This window comes from Cupressus sempervirens, chromosome 3 (genome assembly GCF_028749045.1).
Source record: "Cupressus sempervirens isolate cs-2001-9-10 chromosome 3, ASM2874904v1, whole genome shotgun sequence".
NCBI classification, from domain to species: Eukaryota; Viridiplantae; Streptophyta; class Pinopsida; order Cupressales; family Cupressaceae; genus Cupressus; species Cupressus sempervirens.
In genome coordinates this window covers 253,627,959-253,648,802 of record NC_143120.1, presented here as the reverse complement: position 1 = coordinate 253,648,802, position 20,844 = coordinate 253,627,959, and the positions used below count along the sequence as shown (strand labels likewise).

Below are 20,844 nucleotides of genomic sequence, written 5' to 3'. Positions count from 1 at the left end.
GATGCCTTAGAGAAACTGTTTGTGGGTGAAAACTTCAACCGAATAAGACTATATGGCGAGTGCTTAAATATGGCTTTCAAAATTGATTCAACAACTCCTTTTGAATTGCAATAGGTTGCTTTGCAAGGGTTCATTTGCCTGCTATCTAGTTGAGCTTATATTGATATGCATTTTGCAAACTTTTTCAACTTTGAGAGCATTTTAAGTTGCCATTTTTGTGACAAATAGTGAGATAAAATTCTCTCTTCAAATTATAGGGCAGGAATTTTTTAAAATTAATCAATGCCTAAAATTTGAAGCAAGTAAACAGATTGCAGATTATGTACCTTGTACAAATAACTTTCTAGGGGTGTTGCATCCAAACAAAATACTTGAAAGAAACAATGTAGATCATCTTTTGATCTTGAAGGTAAGAATACAAAACTGAAATTACTTATTTCTTTGCATATACACAGTATGCGTTTGTCTATCTACACACACACACACACACACACACACACACACACACACATTCATATGCATCCGCATGCCCCCCCAAAATTTAAAAAAAAAAAAAATCCTGCATCTCGTATCCGCTTCCAAATTGGTAACTTAGGTTTTGAAGATAGAGGGGTACAAATAATAGAGGGTAATTCAAAGCTTCTACACAACATCCAAAAGAATTCCGACAAATTGGTTACCGTAATAAACCAAGATTTTGGGTTAATGGATGAAGTACATACCTGGGCGAATGATTTGGAAGCATTGATGATTACCAAAGGGCAAAGGTATCAGATGATGATGGAAGCATATACGACAGAGGAACTAGATAAAATAGATGATTAGATAAAAAAGATATCAACCGACAACAAAGTTATGGTAGGGTTATATGGGGATATCCAAGAAATAAAAAAGAAAGCTCAAAGGTAATTTTTGGAAGCAAATAAGTACTATAATGCTGCCAACCTAGAGATTTTTGGGAATGAGTCAAGAACTCAACTTTCTTCGGTGGAAGCAGTAGTACAATAGTTCAGAGCACTATTTGAGGCAACTTCATCCGAAGATAATATGAGAAAGATCTTCAAAACAGAAGAAGCATTATTAAAGTTAAATTCGAGGTTGGAAGATTTTGTAGATACTAGGTTAGAGATTAGTAATTACTTCCAAGTGGTGTGTAATAGGTACGAGTCCTTGGTTTTTCCAGAAACTCAAGAAATCGCGACCATAATCCAAAAGTTTAGAATGACACAACCAGACAATGTTGTGGTCTAGAGGGAAGAAAACCCAAATGTTGGAAATTGAGTATTGACACTTCAAAAAATTCTGACAGTTTTGGTCTTGTCACCCAAAGGTGCAATTTTTAGAAGGTGCGCTTTTCACAAGGTGCATCAAATCAAGAGGTGTACTGATAATTTTGGAGATAAAGCAGTGCGCCGACAGTTACCTGTCACTTGGTATTTTTGAGCATTTCATGCATCATAAACGCGTTTTTACGATAGTTTAACTCCCAAAAACACCTAGAGAAGGCCAAGCTTCCATTCTTAGAACTCTTGGTAACTCCTAGATCATCTTATAGCTTCTATCGTCTTATTTTATTCTTCTTTTATTGTTTTAAGTCAATAAAGGCTCATGCACCGATTATTTGATATAAACAAGGGTGGAGACCTACTTAACACCATTTAGAGAGTCAGTTTGTATTTAATTAAATAGTTTTAATTATTTTTTAGCAAAAGTTTGCATTAAAAGAGTTCTCATTTCTAACACAAAACAAAGAGAGGATTTCTTATAAATACATGGATGTAATATGTACTCTAGGCCAACATTTTGATGCAATAATAAATGCTATTGGTGCTCTCATTTTGAGTGTTGTAAATCTTGCCAGAGTGTTATTTTTAATGAATTTATGTTCATGAATAATAATGGAGCTACCAGTTTTATTGCATTGTGATAATTGTGCAATCTTTTAGTTCTGGTGTTTGACTTACGCTAACAAATTCCAGTGATCTTGTGAATTGGAGAAAGGATCATTGTTGTTCTTACATAATGTTTTGTCTCGTGTGTTCACGCACTTATTGTGGTTGCACAATTTGATGAATCGTGAAATATCTTTCAGTTTTTATTAAAGTTCTCATCGACGATTGCATCAGTGGAGTTGATGAAGCACTACTCCTAATTTCATTGGATTCTTACCAAATCCTCTTGATAATTTAAATTCGTAGATGTGTTGTTGCTTTGGCTAATATTCGTTTGGAATTTCGTTTTTAGTAATTTGCTTAAATTCTCATCACCCTATTTCTGTTATTTGCTTTTCAAACACTTGGTTAAAATAGGAATTCATATAGTTTCATTCATAAGAAATTGCATACATCATAAAACGGAAAATACAAAAATATATTGGTTTTGTGGTAACGATTCAGCAAAGTTGTGCAGAAGTTGTAGATACCAACAACGGCCTCCTTGTGATCATTCACATTTTTCTTCGGTTGAGCTACCCAGTAGGTTGAAAAACAACCATTCATAACCTTGGAGTTGGTCATTGATCATTTTTTCAAGAGAGAAATTTGTGAGAATTTTTGCCATTAGCATCGTGCAAACAACTGCTCAATAGGACACTACAAGAGCATAGGTAGAGGTATATATTCCTCTAACACATAGACTAGTGGTCTCCCTCCAAGGTGATCACTAAGTGATAAATCCTATGACCTCCATAAGCTAAGCTAATCTGCTAGAGATTGACGGTAGTAAAGGAGTGTACTATGCCAATAGACTATTAGCTATACCCCCTAGCTAGTGGATATTTATTGTTAGCTGCATGCTGGAAAAGGGTGCCCACATTGATCTATGGAATTGGTTTGATTGTGCAAGAGCATGTGGTTGTTGGGGTTGTTGGGTGGATACTTTGCAACCAATAGTTTTGGATAAAAATCCAGTCGCAAAATAGGATGACCAGCCACAACGTGTGAGACAGAGTTTCTGTTACCTTAAAGGGAAGGGTCCCCCTTCTCACGATTTCTTGGATTAACTAAAGGTAAGCACAAAGTCAAGAGATTTTTATAAAATGGGTGTTACCAATATCCTTTCTTCTTATCTTTCAAGAAAGAATCCACTTACTTGTGGAGCGAGTAATGGGCAGGGTGAATCTCTAACTACACTTATATCAAGAGCTGGAAACAGTGATACCGATAAACCTTCACTAACTCAAAGGTTAGCTAAAAGTGTACTGGTTTGGCTCTAAGTCCAGTTGTATTCCTATATGAAAAGCTTTATAATTATAGCACAAAGGTTCCTAAAAATAAGAATACTTAACTATTTTGCGAATTAAGAGAAGTATAAGCTACAGACAAAGCTTCTAGCTATATATTTCCACAATTGCTCCGAGTCAAGGCTTCGGCTCTGATTGCTTCTTAAATCACTATGCTCTTTTATTGAACACACAATAATAACATGAATTAGGACAATAGGCACAAATTACAGTCAAAGCTTCTAATTTGCTCTATCACAATTGCTTCCAGTCAAAGCTTCGAATCCAATTGCTTCTTTTATTCATTTTTCTCCCAAATTTGTAATACATTATCAAAGTTATGCTTGCACAAATGTGGCAGAGCTTTCCTACATACAACAAAAGATGATTTTTACAATGAGGGGGTACTCCTTTATATAGACAAAGAAGTTGAGAAAAAGGTAGAGGAAAAAATGGGAGCAACACAACCAACTTTGACCTAGTCTAACTAAAAGAGAAAATATAGGGTTACATGCAATTGCACATGCAACTCACATCACATGTAATTACACATCTTCATGTAATACATCCTTTTTAATTACAAACATGAAATAAGAAGAAAGAAGACGAAAGACAAAAGAGAAATGAAACAATCGTAGGAATTGTTCTGAAGGGCCTTGTACTTAGCGATGCAATCTCCAATGATCATAGGATCAGAAGTTCTTGTACTTTGTACCGCTGCATTCACCTTGATAATCATGGTGTTGCATCTTTTGATAACGTTTGACTTTGATGAAATTTTTGTTGTCATTTGAAAAATTGATGTGATCAAACTTTTCTTGTTCAAGTTGTTGCGAATTCTCCTTTGTAGATCAACACAAACTAGAGTCTTCGACAGTTTGAAAATCTTCTTGACGATGTCTGGATGTACACTTGGAACAACTTTCCATCAACACCGTTAACTTTTTTTTTTTTGAATTAAAGTGCTTGGCACATGGGAATGCGTGCAAATGGAAATTGTTGATTTCCAAAATGTGACTTCGGTTTTCAAGATGTCATTGCACGGAAAATGGATTACATTTAAATGCAACATGTAATGAGGAATGAAAAGTGAGATGACATGTGAATGTGGATGGTGGACGATCTTTTACATATAAGTGCAAATGGAAGAGATGCAAACCATGTAGTGACATGGGAAGTGGAAAAACACGTATTTGCTCACGGAGGCGTGAATGCATATGGAGAGGCGAGAATGAAACTGGAAGTGGAAAATGGGATTACATGCATGTGCGGAGGGTGAATGGGATGGAAAACATGTAATCGCATTTGTCGGATGAGATGTGATGTGTTGTGACATGGAAAATGGAAGTGAAACGTGATGATGCTTTCACATGAAGTGAAGCAAAAACAAGTTCTTGGGAAAGAACTTGCAACTTCTCCAAAGTGGAGAAAACGGATAAGTAAGCACAAAGCACAAAACAAACACATGCCTTTGGCAAAAGACTCAAACATGTCAAGACGCAATGCACTTCAACATGCAAATTCGAATTTGGAGTTCGAAGAAATTCCAAAAGTGTGAAAACGAGAGTTTTCATCATTTTTAAAGGCAAAATGCACTTTTCATGGTATATATATGGACAAATGTGCAATTTCAAGCTAAAATATGCATGAAAATAGCGAGATAAGCATGAATTGATGAGCAAGTTTGAAAATGTCCACTTACTTGGAGGTTAAAGAGCCAAAATAACAAGTTTTATAGACTTGAAGACCAATTCTTTCTCAAATCTGGATTTTCAAACTTTTTGACTTTTTCCGTACTTGCATTTAACAAAAATTAATGAGCAATGAAGGGTCGAATTTGACATGAAAGTGCCAAATACATGGTCTCCAAAAAGACTATCATGCATTTAAAACTCAAAAACAATCCCTCTTGATCAAAGGTATGGGCTGAAAATGCATATTTTGAAGAAAAACATGACTTTTTTATGCAAAAATCTGAGCCGATTTTGCAAAAATGTGGCAAAAGATGCATGTTTTTGAGTCATTTTTGACTTGTGAATGCAAAAACGACTTTCCCAAATGCATATACATTCAAAATACAAAAAAGTGGCTTTGAAATGCATAAAAGTGGATTTAAACCCCAATTTTCTGGGCATTTTAAGCAAAAACGTGATTCATAAAAGGCATGAAATAAATTCATTTTTGGCTTCTAAGTTGAAAATGTGTATCACAGTGCAATGAAAAACACTTAAAATGCCAAATCGGTTTGGATTGGAGCAAGACCATGTATTAAAATCGGATTTTTTTTGAAGATTTTTCCAAAAAGTGCCCTTGGAGGGAGTTTGGAAAAATGTTTTTTAGCAAAATAAATCCATTTTTTATGTTAGAAATCCATTGCCAAATAAAAACAACCCTATTGGAGAAAATCTCATGCAAATCCATTGAGAAAATCTCAAGTTATGATCAAAATCAGGTTCTTGGAGAGTAAGAACATGTTCTTCAAAATCAAACTTTTTGGAGGTCATTGCACATATTAAAACATGTTTTTGGTTAAAATTGGACCTTTTTGGATCAATTGCATATTTTAAAATGTGTAAGTCATCAAAATCAGACCTTTTGTGTGCTATTACATATTTTAAGTTACATCTCACACTTTAGATGCAAAGACATAAAACCTTACCTTTGGATGCAATGACAACAAAAAGATCCACTTACATGATAACCTTTTGATGTAATGATATCAAAAAGGTCCACTTTTGATAACAAGTTGAACTTTATATGCAGTGACATGTAAAATGTCCACTTTTGATGGATTTTACATGTAATTGCATATAAAATGTCCACTTTTGATGACTTAAATATGCAGACATGAAAAAGGTCCACTTTTGATGGATTAATACTTTTAAGTTGAAAATTATATGCAATGGCATGTAAAAAGTCCACTTTTGATGATTTTAAGTGATTTAATTAGCACATGTCAATTTAAATTCATTAAAATATTACGTATGTAGGACATAGATTATATTTACATATCATATTAACAATATAACATGTAAATATCATTTAAAAAGTAATATTTTATTAGAGCATTTGATTTAAATGCTAAAAATTAAATTGAACTATATAGTTAATATAGTCACTTAAGTAAAAACTCAAAAAGTAACTCAACTTAAAAATATAACATGAAGTGCACTACAGGTACTTCAAGTGAAAATTGAAAAGATAAAGTAACTTAAAAGCATAACATAAAGTGATTTTAAGTTATATTTTTCAAAAAGTGAATGTCAATTTAGAAATATAACATGATATTTTTAGTTTGTGCTATTGCATCAAAAAGGTCCACTTTTTGGGCACTAAAATGGCCATATCTCTTGGCTGACAACTCCGATTGACTTCTAGGTTAGATTGAATCGAAAGGAAAAATGAAAGGAGTGACATGAGCAAAACCAAAGGACTAAAAATCAACAAACGCAAACTCAAAAGCAAAGAACTGACGATGAAGGCCTCAAAAATCAAACAAAGGCTTGACAAAAATCAAGACAAAAAAGACTTGACAAATGCCTTCAGTAAAAGGATTCATTATATCAATTGGTACTGATTGGTTGATCAATACTAACCAATTAAATAATGAACTAAACTCAGAGAAATGCAAAATTAAGCTTGAAAAAGTTTTGTACTGTTACCTGCTTTTTGTGTTGACACAATGCAGGACAATAGGGGCAAATTTCATGGCGATGATTAATGTCCTCATTCCTTAGATGTTTAATGAACTATAGAGAAGATGATTTCTAATGAAGAATAGGTAGGTAATAATTGAGCCAACCTCATGGTATGACTTTTGGCTTGGTTGAATGTGAAATGGTATATTTCCCCTTATTGAGTCGAGGACAAGCCCTTGGTGTAGTACGAGATGCACCAAATTCTCTTTCCATGTATTTGCATGTGGAAATGAATAGGGAAAGGAGTGGGAACTACAATTTAGTGCACAATTAATAGACGTTTCTTCTCTCTTTAGGATGCACAATGGATGGGCAATGATTAGCCATTGGATTGAGCCAGTCATTAGGATATTCATGATGCTTGTACGAGCCATTTGCTAGTGTCTTTGTGACTCATTTAGAAGAAAATGACCTTTTTCGTTGTATGTTGGAGGTATTTATTTGGGTATGATACATAGAGGAAAGCTAGATAGGTTGTGCACTGTTGATGCATATTAGCTAGTTCCTCACATATATGGCATATACTCAAGTTAATCACTATGTGTATGATTTGTGATGTGGCCCTTGTTGTAAGTTGGTAAACTAATGATTGATAGTAATGGTTATGGAAACATCCCTTGAAGGCATTGATATCTTTTATTAGATGGGACCAAATTGATGGTATCCCTTAACAATTAAGATAAAAGAAAGAAAAAATATTATCAAGAGGGGAGAGTAAATCCCTTTAGTTGTAAACTACAAATTCTCCGATTTTCCTTGAGAGGATGTGTAGGCAGTGTCATCAAGATTGATCCCTCGAGGTTGAGTTCTAGGTCTAGGGATGTCCCTAGTTATGGAAGCTAAGCACTATATGAGTAAGTAGGAAGTGTGATGCTGCCACCATGGCAAATAAAGGTGTTTAATAATCTCCACCTCTAATTTAAATCTAAAACGACTAGTGGAATAATTTAATAATTGATGTAAAGAAAATCTAGTAGCAACTAAGGGTGGTTTCTACAATGAATTGTGAATATTGCAATGATTAGATTGGATGTGCTCACACCTAGCACAAATATTTCATGATTATTTACCTTAGACCTCAACATGACCGCCCAATAAAAAATCCCATGTTAAAAAAAAAAATCGATCGCCAACCTTGGATTACTCGAGTATATGAGTGCTCTCTTCCACGGAAAGTAAAGGAAATATCAAACACTCCAAACTTTACTTTTAGTCTTCCTTTGTTATGCCTAGGTTTGATAAAGTAAAAGCAACAATTATTCACTCAAACTACTGATACTTATGGTACAGTAAGTAGTCTAGTGATACAAAACATCGTGAAGTTATTTATTTAGTCTCCTAGCCTTGTATTGTATGGTTGAAAAGTCAAATGGTGTATTAAACCATTTGCATTGCATCATTTAATCGCCTCCTTTGATTTTACCATCTGAAGATGCATATTAGGGAATAGAAATATTTATTCATCTCAATTATACCTTTGCCTAGAAATAATAATCATTTTAATCTAAGTTGCCAGTTTGGATTCGGGTACAGGTTTGTGGGTTCGGCCATTTTTTTTCCTCCATTTGGGTTCCTTGGTGGGGTGGGGGGAGTGTGTGTGTATACAGAAAAAAGAGAATCATACAAAATTTCAAAACTAAATAATTTCATAGTTTGAATATATGTTGCTTGATAATTAATGAATGCCAAATGTCAAAGATAAACATTGTATACTCGCTCATTAATCTAAGTTCATGATTATGAAGAAAATCATACATTTGAATTACTAAATTGCAAAAATGAAATTTCAAAATATATTATCTCATCAAGTAATAAAAGTCTGAATGGTAATAGTGACAAGTTTAAATAGTTTATCATTGTATCGAGGACCTTCAAGGGTAATGGGTCAACAAAAAATGAGAGATCAATGGGTTCTTCCTCGGCTGCAACTAAATCAAGATCCTCATCATTGGAACCCAAATGTGTTCCACTAGCTCTAGACAGTGAAGTATCATCATCATATCTTCCACATCCAGCAAGGTAGCTCTAGCTAGATCCTGGATGGTCATATGCAAGTAAACAGACAGGTGCTACATCCCACAACTTCTTAACCCCCTTCCTGTATTTCGGATCCTTGCGTCATAGGAGGTGCTAGTTGATGTGAATGAATACTAAGTCCTCTGCTTTCTTGACACCCAATTGGTTACACTTCACTAAGTGGATGAAGGAGTATGTAGTCCAATTCCACTCATTAGTAGAAGAGCTTGGTACCTAGAGAGACAACAAACAATTTTTAAAAGAAAATTAGAAATACAAAATAATTGTAGTGTATTAATTCTACAATTTAAGTGGCAAGGGGTAGGAGGTACAGATAGTCTTGTGTGTGTAGGTACCACCATGTAATACCATCCATTATGCTTTGGTCATTAGTAGCATCACGGTTTGCATTGCTTCCTAAGACAAACTCTCCAAAATCTCTCCTAACATTTGAAGCCACCTCAGGATCGCTAAAGAGCATACTGAATGCCTTCTTATACCCACTTTAAACCTCAGGAACTCTATATGGTGTCACTCTAGCAGGGATAACTAGTATGTCAGCGCTATAATACCTTGGAAATAGTGTATTTGCCAAGAGGTCTAAAAGTGTAGTTATCTTGTTCCAACGATGAAGAATAATTGACTCCACCATTTTGCACAAGGTGTCCTCAGAATCATGCTCTTTCCTCTGAATGACTTGGGTTGTCAAATGATGTTCATGTAAGTTATCTTGATGTAATGTTAATTTAAAATTTAGAAATTAAAATCTCTCAATAAAAAAGGATAGAGGATTGTATTAAACTTACCAATTTTATTTTCTCTAGCATGGTGCCATGGCATCATAGATGCCCCCCAAACAAGGCTCATTAGTGTTGGAAAATCGAAGCATAGACATGATAGGCTCAATGAATTCTAATACATAGTTCACATGAGCCCACCAATAGTCATCCAAGATCATTGCCTTCACTTTTTGGGGCCTTGTATTCAATTGCTTCCAAACACCCCATTGGTTGCTAATAACAATTTGGGACAATGTATCTTTTACCCAGGACAATTGTGACTGAAGGAAATTGAGCTTCATCCACCTAATAACATGTTAATTGTATGTTAATAACACATTTCAAATATCTAAACAACACAAAAAGTATTTTATTCTTATGCAAACATGACACAAAATCATTAATGAAACTAAATAAATTAAATTTTAGAATTAAACTTCAAGATTAAGACAACTACACAGATAGGGCAACACAGATCCACCATTCATAAAGATTTCAATCACTTACAATATGCCATCTAGCTTCACAAGTTGGATTACATCGAAAGTGCTTGTGGTATCAAGTTACAACCCAATTAGACATCTTGCCAAGTTTCAAACTGAACCTTGAAAATGCATCTATTCAACATTGCCTTAATGTAAAATACAACTCAACAAACATTCAAAGCAAACTATCCTAGCAGCCGAATTACAAGACTCCATCTCGACACAATCTCCTCTCCTCTAAAATGAACTAGCTGTCTAGATTATGTATGACGATTTGAGGTATCTTGGAAGATCTTTAGAGATCTGATTTGTCGGCTGACCAACTGGCAGTCGAATGTCGGCGATCCATGGCTACTTGTTTTCACCAATGACAACCTTGCTTGGTCGACAATCATGCCACACAATTCGAGCAATTGAAAGTGTTTCTTGCAAGAGATCTCAAACCATTCGATCTCAATCCGTGTCCGTGATCCAATCTCAAACTTTGGCATACCATTCGATTTTGCACAATCCAAGTGTGTTTTCTTTTGAAGCATTTTTCCTTCAAGGAAACATACTTCCTTTGTCAAGCTCAACAAAGATTTGGAAGACGAATCATCATTGTGATACCATTATCCAACCAAGCAACCCGATTTAAAATTTTAGACCTCGGCCTCCTTTCAAGCTCACTACATTCTCCCCCACTTAAACTAGGCGACGTCTCGACACCAGTGCATCCCTTGCTTCATAGGTTGCACGAAAGATCAAGTGTAAACTTTACTCATGCCAGTCTGAATTCCTCCCAGTGAAATTCCATGACTTTTTCCTCATCACGCCACAAGATCTCTGATCTCTCCCATATCAGATCCTCTTCTTCTGCATCATCCCAGATCACCAAGAATTTCCTTCACTGCTTTCTTGCCAATACCATGCACTCTAGTGCCAACAATTTCCTTCACTCGGCAAGTGGGGTTATCCAACACATTTGTTGGTCCACGCTTAGGAATGTTCCGAGCAAGATTATCGAGGTCGGCTACATGAGGCCTCAGTTGAGAAATGTGAAAGACAGGATGAACTTTTAAATGAAGGGGTAGATTCAATTTATAGGCAACCTTACCCACTTTGGTGACCACCTCAAACGGTCCATCCCAACGATGCACCAAGAATGAGTTGATGCTACATGGTGCCTTAAACTGATCTGGGTTCATTCTCAACAAAATCTTGTCACCAATGTTAAACTCAAGTTCTCGCCTCTTGTGATTTGCAAATTTCTTCATTCGGTCACTTGCCATTGTAAGATTGTACCCTACTGAATCAACTTTATCATTCCACCTCCTTACCACATCCACTATTGTAGCATCACTTCCTTGATACCACTAAGTAAAGTATGTGGAGACAAAGGTTGCTGACCAGTTGCTAGCTCAAAAGGTGAATACTGGCTTGAACCACTTTTTATAGATTATAGCTGAACTGAGTTAACATTGGCCAATTCTTCTGATCTATAAAGAATTTTGCAAAGGGTCCTTTTAATGGGAAAAACCCTCTTCTCCAATATGTCACACCTAGGGCAAAATATAAAAAGAATTCAAGAGGGACTAGGGTGGGATTGCCATGTTTGTCTTGATGATTTTAGGGGCAGCTATACAAGGGTGAGGTGACACTTTTTAGGTCTTTCATGCCAAGGAGTCAAAGCTTGTCCTAACTTGATTGATGAACAAAGATTAGAATGCCAAAGATTGCACTTAGAGGTTGAAATGGAGGGGCAAAATTTGACAGTGGCATCACCATCTATTTCCTCACAATCATCTAGGCACATGTCATCCGCCATTGGTACTAGTGGCAGCCCTACTAAGTCTAGAGGGAAGAGAAAGATGAGTCGTGGTGAGAAGGGCTCTGTGGAAAGTATGTTTAATGCACATTCAAAGGAAAAATATGAGGCATCCATTGGTAGTTTCTTTGTTGCTAATGGTATCCCATATCATGTTGCCCGTTTCACTTATTTTAAACAAACGGTGAAAGATATATTGAACACGAATCCCTTGCTTGTACCCCCTGGTGAGCATAAGCAAGGTTGGATAGAGTTGTTTTTTCATAGAGAGATCCTATTGGATGGTGGACCTGGCATGGGAGAGATACACTTGAGTTAAAAAATACTTGCCACTCACCTCTTTGCACAAGTTGCTAGTTCCTTAGCTGCAGAGAGTAATTGATCCACATATTCATATATCCACTCTATCAAGAGGAACAACCTTACCTCTAATAGAGTGAAGAAGCTAGTGACAGTGCATCATGCTCTTCGACTTGTGCATCATCAGACTCCAGAGTATAGGTAGACACTAGCTTTGCGGTGGGATGTTGAGCCTAAGGATGTGGCCCAGATAGATGAGCATGACACTGCACCAGGATTGGTTGGGGTTCCATTAGATGACACTACACTTCCTGTCGAGGATGATAGTGAGGACTCTGATTTTGATGCCATGGCGGTAGAGGCATAATAGGACAGCAGTCTACTTCATTTTTCTATGTTTTGTTTTTTATGTTGAACTTGAACATGATTATCAGATTATGATACATTGATACTTATTACTTTATGGCAGCTCTCTAGCGTTTGGGCCTATAGCTTTGGGCATATCTAGATTTTGATTTTCAGATTTATCAAGTTTATCATTATGATATTGTTCACTGATATTGATATGCATTTTGGCAATTGTGTACTGAAATCAGATATTATTTTTTAGATGGCATTCAAATGTTGTATGTTCTGGTTCTATAATGTTTAAATGACATGCTTTGTGCTTAGTTTCATATGAATGACATGTATATTTTAAAATTTCTCGATATATATATATAGGTGTCCACATTTGTTGACCCCACGCGTCCCCAAAATCACCAACAAAATTTGCTGTCCGACAAACCTGTCCCACCATCCCCGTACTGAAACCTCGCGGGAACATAGATAAAAAGATATTACTTAATGAGATTTTCAATTACTTTTTGGCCCCATCAACAGTGGGTTCTTGTGGGTCCGCACAGGGTCCATTCAGGGCTTGCCAAAACCCCTAGGTAAATGGTGGGTTTGTGCAAGTTCCATAACACAGATTGTGGATACATGTGGGTCTACGTATATGCAAGCTTGCTTGGACCCATAGGCTGTGATGTGGACCCTTCGCGTACTCGCCACAAACCTAGCCTAATCTGAACCCGCGACGAACCCGAACTTGAACCTAGACACAAACTTGGACCTAGACCCAAACCTGGCTGGGGTTCGAACAGTGCAACGTAGATTTTTGTACTTCAAACATTGAAAATCAAATAAATTGCCCAAAGAATGTCATATCTCCCTCTGATAATGAAATTTAGTTTTAATTCATAATAATTGAAATATAAAATAAATATATACAAATTATAGAAATAAATAATAAATGATAACTAATTTAGGTGCTAAGAGACAAGCCCTACCTATATATTAATCAATTTACAAGAGAAGCATTCCAACCTAATTTCAAGAATGAGGCAGCAGTGAAGTAAACATTGCAAAGACTATGGTAAGTATCAGGATAAAATTGTAATAAGCTTTGCGTTTTATCAAATAAATTCTAGAAACATATCTGTGTGTGCGCGCTCTTATGCAATCATAGTTGATAAGTGATATATTCCAAGACTATGTAAATGCAGTTGTTGGCCACCAAATCATAATGTTTAGAATACATGAACATTCTCTAGCTACGACAATCATTTATTTATGAAGATTTTGGAATAGGTTTGAACAAACATTTAAAGATAGTTGGCATGATTAGTAGGTAGCAAACTATATTATATCAAAGAACACTGCCTTTGAAATATGGTTATCTGACCATGTAAGTAAAGTTTCATATATTTGCAACTATTAACATGTGTCCATAATTATCAGACAGAAGAAGGCAAACTAATATAATTCATGAGTCAATATAATCAAAGAATGTAGTTGGGTGAGGAGCTCGATATAAAGTACCAATTACTAAGGGATTATGGTTGTTGAGTCAACACCCAATACAAAGGGAATAAATCTGAAAGTTGTTACTTACAGAATAAATAGATGTGCAATGAGTAGATCTGTTTGAGAAAATAAAGCTTTGAGTTTTTTAGTTTTTATGATATTTTAAGAAGTTCTTACATGTATATAAAATCTGTTTCTCATACACAACCTCTAAAAATTCCATTTCTCATGATGTCGTGGTTTCTGTTGCTGTCGTAATTCTGTTGCATGTCTATTAACAGGGCAAATTATTAAGAATTTTTATTTTGAATGCATGATTTACAGCCCAGTATTAGAAGCACATGTTTGGCTAGTTGTGAAGAGTATTTATCAATTGGTACTTCATTCCTCAAGGAACTAATTTCAGTACTTTCTTTGTCATGTGCAGCTACCACCTGAAGATTGCCTTGCTGCATTATTTGTTGTTGGATTTTCTCTGTCAGGTATTTCATTGACTTTACTAGATTTAGCTGCTTCTTTAACTGTGAAAATTTCCACACTTTTGGTCTGGAATGTAGTTAGATTGCTATTGTTATTTATATCATATATTGACAAATTAGACCAATAGAGGAGGGTAGAAACTAGTGCTATTTATAATGTCTTGTTTGAATAGTAAATTCACATGATTGTGTTAGTGGATGCATGGAGAGAATGTGCTTAGTGCAAATGATGCATGTGCAGATGATGGTGAAAGTGATGAGCAAGTTGCTCTTGTGACCAATAGTGGCACTTTGAACAGAATCATGATCAGAGATATCCGCATATGTGGCCAATCTGCCAGGTAAGAATGCTATTATATGCCTGCCTTGGTTTGGGACAATATTTATTGTTTCATCTCAATTATTTGATCAAATTCTCGAAATGGAATACTATTTGCATTGTCCTCTCTAATTTGTGATATCTAATGGTTAAGGCTTGAAGTTAATGAGTATTTTGTTCCAGGGGAGTGAGACTTATGAGATTGGAAGAAGGTGACAAGATTCAATCAGTCTCTATATTGGCAGCTTCTGAAGTCAACACAGATGATACTAAAGATTTGGAACTTCAAGAATCTTCTTCTTAGTTATTGATTTTTCAAGTTTTGTCTACCACGGGTTATTCAGTTCAAATCAGTTGCTATTTTGACCATTTCTAACTCTTCTTGGTGGCCCAATCTGAGATGATTTCAACTTCATTGGATGCAAATCGTCTGTAATATTGTAAAGAGGGAAATGGCTATCCAGTTTGCATATAAGCTGACAAGATGATGTGTAAACTGAATTAATTTTTTGGAACGTGACAGAACTGAGTTCCAGCTCATTTGAAATACATCCTGGAGCAATGTATGTGAGCAAGTAATTTAGCAGTTGGAAGAAAGAGTCATCAAGCAATTTTGACTACACTTGCAATATGATCATTTTTAAACATTAAGTGTAACAGAGTGAAATTGTGAATAGATTTAGTTGCATGTTAGGGGGGATCTTAATTCTGTATCATTTTTGTATTTGAGTAACTTGTTGAGATAGACATTGGTTAATGTTGATGTTATTTTTCATTAGATTCATATTTAAGAAATTCTTGGCTGTTTTTTAAATAGGTTTTCAAAGTTAAATTTGAACTGGATTCATTTATAAAGAAATAAAACCATTTTTAAGGCACAAGTGATTTTCTCTCCTTAATTCATTTCTCGAGTTTTTAACAAAATTGTTAGAAGTTTGTATTTGATATTCTGAAACTGAATTCAGTACAGACTTTTCAGGGATCTTATTAAAGAAAAGATTGCAATTATTATTTTTTGCAAGAAAATATGAAAGGTTTCCAGAATGTGTTCTTGGATTTTTTTTCTATTTATAATAAATGTATGTATTTTTTTTCCCTCCGCCACAATTAGATATGGATATGCAATTTTTCTTTTGTAATTTGCTTTATTTTGCTTGTTTGTTAATTCTGAAAAGAAAACTTTGTGTTAGGGCTGGGCTGAACCTCATGAAAAAGGATAGCCATCCAAAAGAGGATGCACTGAATGTTTCAGAAAGGTTGTTGGAGGTTGTTCAAAGTGGATGCCTTTAAGACCACTCTTTTCTATTTCTTATTTTTGTTTTCTTTTAATTATTTTATATGTTTGAATATCTACAATATTAAATGTGATTGTTATTCAACTTGTTAGTCTTTTGAAAGTGATTGTTATTTTGACTTGTTAATCCTTTGGACATTTAATTCTAATTTTTAAAATGATATTATCATGATTATCAATAGTAGACATGTACTAGAAATCGTGTGTAGGTTACCCCTATCGGCACATAGTTCCATTTATTTTAAGAAATGTAAAATAAAGTCACATATACACAAATAAGGTTTAAAGTTGTGACTCATCACATAACTTTGTCAAAATAGTATAGTAAAAGACGAGAAACCTATGGAGAGAAATAAGGAGCAATTACCATTACTTATGTCACATGAGTAAAGCCATTTTGGTTTTGCAACTAATAATGTAGGCTCATGCTATACAACTGTAGTAATCTTATAAAACCTTTATTTCTTATACTATTATCAAATATGTTGGGCGGATATTTTGCAATCAACAGTGTTGGGTAAAATTCAGCCACAAAATTGGATTATTAGCCACATTGTGTGAGACAGAGTCTCTCTTACCTTAAAGGGAAGACTCTCCTTTCTCAACGTTCCTTGGATCAACTCAAGATAAACAAGAAGTTGAGAGATTTTGTAAGGGGTGTTACCAATATTCTTTTTTTTTAACTTTCAAGAAATAATCCACTTTCTCATATAGTAAGTAATGGGAAAGACGAAATCTCTAACTACACTTCTATCTATTAGCTAAAATTGGTGATATTGATAAACTAACTCTAACTCAAAGGCTAGCTAAAAGCGTACTGATTTGGCTAAGTCCAGTTTTAATCTATTATGTAAAAGTAATCTTTACTATTGGGGCTCAGAGATTTTCAGAAGTAAAGAATTCTAACTATTTTGTGAATCAAGAGAGAAATATAAGCTATACTCCAAGCTTCTTGCTTAATATTTCTACAATCATTCCTAGTCAAAGCTTCGACTCTAATTGTTTCCTAACTTGTTTTATACTCAATTACCAAGAATATAAAATCGCATGAATCAAAGACAACATATGCAAATCACAGTCAAAGCTTCCAATTTGCACAAGTAACAATTGCACTCAATCAAACTTTAGTTTCAATTGCTCATTTGTATTCACTTATCTATCAAAACAACAGTACACAATCTAAGTTTTGTTGGCGTAATTTCTCTAGAGCTTTCTTGCATACAATAAATATGATTTTACATTAAGAGAACACTCCTTTATATAGGTACATGAGTTATAAAAAGATGGAGGAAAAAGTGGGAACAACTTGACCAATTTTGACCTAGTTTAACTAAAAGAGAAATTATTGGATTACATGTAACTACACATGCAATTTACATTACATGTAATTACATAATTCTATGCAATGTATCCTCTTTGATCTACAAACAGAAAAATGAAAACAAAATAACAATCTTAAAGATTGTTTAATAGTGCCTTGAATTTGATGATGACATCACACATTGTAGGAATATCTAAACTCTTCATTGTCTTTGATATTGTCCCTATTCTTGCTACATCTGCATATGTTGATTGCACGATTTTGGAATTTGATAATAATGAATCATGTAGATGCTTTGCTTACGACTTGTATAGAACAAATCTTTTCATTGTATGAGAACTAAAATCATCAGAATCTAAATCAGCATTGACCCTAATTGTATATTCTAAAGTCAACCTTTTAGCTATAATCAGATTATCATGTATATCAAGAATCTGACATCCCATTTACTCTAAGTCACATGTGATTCTTGTTTCTATCGATTAGCAATTTTCCATATTTACTTGCAACTTTGTTACAAGCTTTCTTAGCGTCTCTTTGTAATTTATGAGCCCATGACATATGTAATGCATTTCACAAGATGAAAGAATGTCTCATGTGACCATGGCATCTAGATCAAGCTTAGTGATCTCATCCTAGTCATTGAGAATTCCTTTCAAAGTGTTGGCTTTTTGAGTAAAAGGTATTCAATTCTTGTTCCATTTCTTTCGTACCTTTGATACGCCTTTGGACTTTAACCGTATCTGTAATAGCTTGGAGTCCTTTAGAAATGACTTCTCCTATTGATGACTTAGCAACTTCTACTATCTTTGACTCTCTGGATGTTTGAGACAACAACATTTTGCGAAGATTGTTGTTGAATAACTTCATTTAAGCGAGCAACCTCTTGCCATAGTTGATTTTTCTTTTCGCATAATTCATAATTGCTCTTTGATACATTGGCAAGTGCATCTTGAGCATCTTGTAAGCAACCTAGTCATTACTGCTTTTTGATCTCTACCTTGGTGAATTTGTAATTAGAACGAGTAAGTTCTTCAATGGGCTTGTCTACCAATGGCTCAACAACCTCTACAAACTTGGTTTTTTTTTTGAATCAACTAAGATCCTTGAAACAATCTTATCTTTCAAATAGTTGGACTTAGTTTTCTTAATAGAAAGATCAACTAGGGGTACACCATCCTTTCTCCTTTTCATTGTAATTCTTCTCACCCAAGCATGTAAACTGAAATCCTCACTCACAGAAATAGATGCAACAGTGACAAACAACATTAATCCTAATCATATTTATGTGGTCACCGAGCAAGATTCACATTACACAATTGAATTCATAGGTGCATGATAGGAGGATTTTGTCATGAACAACTTAAAACCTGTTAGGGATATATCACGTTGAGAAACTTGACCTTCTGTGAGAGTTGGAAAATCCACAAACACATTCTCCAAATGTTCACATTGCTCAACTGTTAAGATGGGAGTGGTTGTTGAAGATATAGGAAGAGCCGATGGATTTACTTTTGAGGTTGAAATGGAAGGTGTGAAAACAGTGGAAAAAGAATCCACATCATCTATTACACTTAAGAAAGGTGTTTCTTGCATAGATGGTTTTTGAGACTGCAAAGGTTGTGGAGGATAGATAATCATGATTTTGCCCTCTTCTCCATCCTCTTTATTTAGTTCCTCGTTAGATTCTTCCTTTAACTCTTGAACTGGTTCAGGGGTCTAAGATTATTTAAATCCCTTTCCACCCTTCAACTTGAATTTGAGAGATTTATTTACATTAGAAGAAGAAGCACCATGTTTACCTATGATTTCCAATTGTGACATCCTTCCAAGAAGACCAAAACTTCCACAATCCAAACCCAATTTCAAATTAAACCATTTGAGACATTTAATTTTCAATTGCTTGTTAGTGTTTGCCAAGATGGATTGAAAATGATCTAGGATAGAAGTACTTTCCTTCTATTGCCATTGAAGAGGAAAGGGCATCGTCTATCAAAACAAGCTTGATGATATTCTAGACCAAGAATATTGCCATCATCTTCAATTTGAAAATCAAATGGGATCTCAAGCATATTAAGATCAGTGATCTGCTACAAAGTCAATCTATAGTAGTCCATTTTTATTATATCCAAGTCTGACCGCATATCAATTTAAATATCTTCTATACGATAGACATGAGTAAATGCCCTCTTGATTTGAGAATTCATCTATCTATAATAAAAAACAAATCTGGCTTTGAATTTCTTCAATGTGATCAACTAAAGTTGTTCTTCCATGGCTTTTGTTTTGTGTATAGAATTGATCATATAATGACCAATTATCGGGGGTTTGCTAATAGAAATACCAAAACTTGGTCTATGTAAAGAATGTTGATCAGATTGAACCTCCATGAGTTGTATGGCCAACTCCATAAGAATGATCATGTCAATAACAAACCTAGGTAGGGTATATGACTCTCCTTTAAAATACCCAACCCTCAAATAGGTAAAGGTTGAAAATTAGATAAAGATGCAATCATAATGATTAACCTTATCCCAAGCTTCATCAAACATTCTTTTAACAGACAACAGTTTATCAAACAAATGTTGAAAATATCCAAAGAATGCATTTGGGACTCTTCTGTAAGGGTACTTACTATTAGTTAGAGTAATCTGATCACAGTATTCCCAAACTAGAATTTGAAGATGATCTCCCATGTTTGAAAGTAAATAAAAAGATCCCATAACAACTGTAATATAAACAAGGTAGAAATTCATATAAAAAGGTGTTGAAGTTCCCACATTAAGTAGTTGCTCACAGAGTGCAATGTTGATTAACTCCCCCCAAAAGATGCGTTCTTTTTTATTCATGATTTGAAAAATGAACTCATACATCCATGGTTCAAAATCACTGGATTCTTTAAGACCACATACTTTGTTGAGAAGAGTAGTTAAGTCTTTGTTCGCTGGGTTAAAATTGAATCTATGAATAGTCTTAGGCCATCTTGAGAAATTTCTTCTCGTGGAATCAAACCAATATGAATTAACATATTTAGTTTCCTTTGTTTGCATTCCATATCTCTAGAGAGGCTTCTTTGGTCAAGTCCACACATTATGCACTCTGAGGTGCTCTGAATATCTACTTAATGACTTCAGGATTAAGGCTAATAATAACATTACCATCAATATTCTTGATCATTTTTTACTTTGGACTGAAGTGTTTTGCACATCCAAGAATAACTTTGGTTCCAAGGTGGCCATGGGAAATGTGGACACCAAATGAATATTACTCCTTTTGAT

The 20,844-nt window shown here is 34.8% G+C and overlaps 1 protein-coding gene across 2 annotated transcripts in view; it reads left to right on the top strand.

The window, feature by feature from the left end:
- Positions 1-15,729, top strand: part of GYRA (DNA GYRASE A) — a 256,897-nt gene extending 241,168 nt beyond the window's left edge. Inside the window, exons 25-27 of one of the 2 annotated variants that reach the window (XM_089819315.1) lie at positions 14,581-14,635; positions 14,874-14,973; positions 15,135-15,729. In XM_089819315.1, the coding sequence (XP_089675441.1) occupies positions 14,581-14,635; positions 14,874-14,973; positions 15,135-15,255 (276 nt within the window). In that variant the 3' untranslated portion in view covers positions 15,256-15,729. Of the gene's footprint in view, positions 1-14,580; positions 14,636-14,873; positions 14,974-15,134 lie in introns of those variants that run through there. The other variant, XR_016362072.1, reaches the window with a different exon arrangement.
- Positions 15,730-20,844: the final 5,115 nt, after the last annotated feature.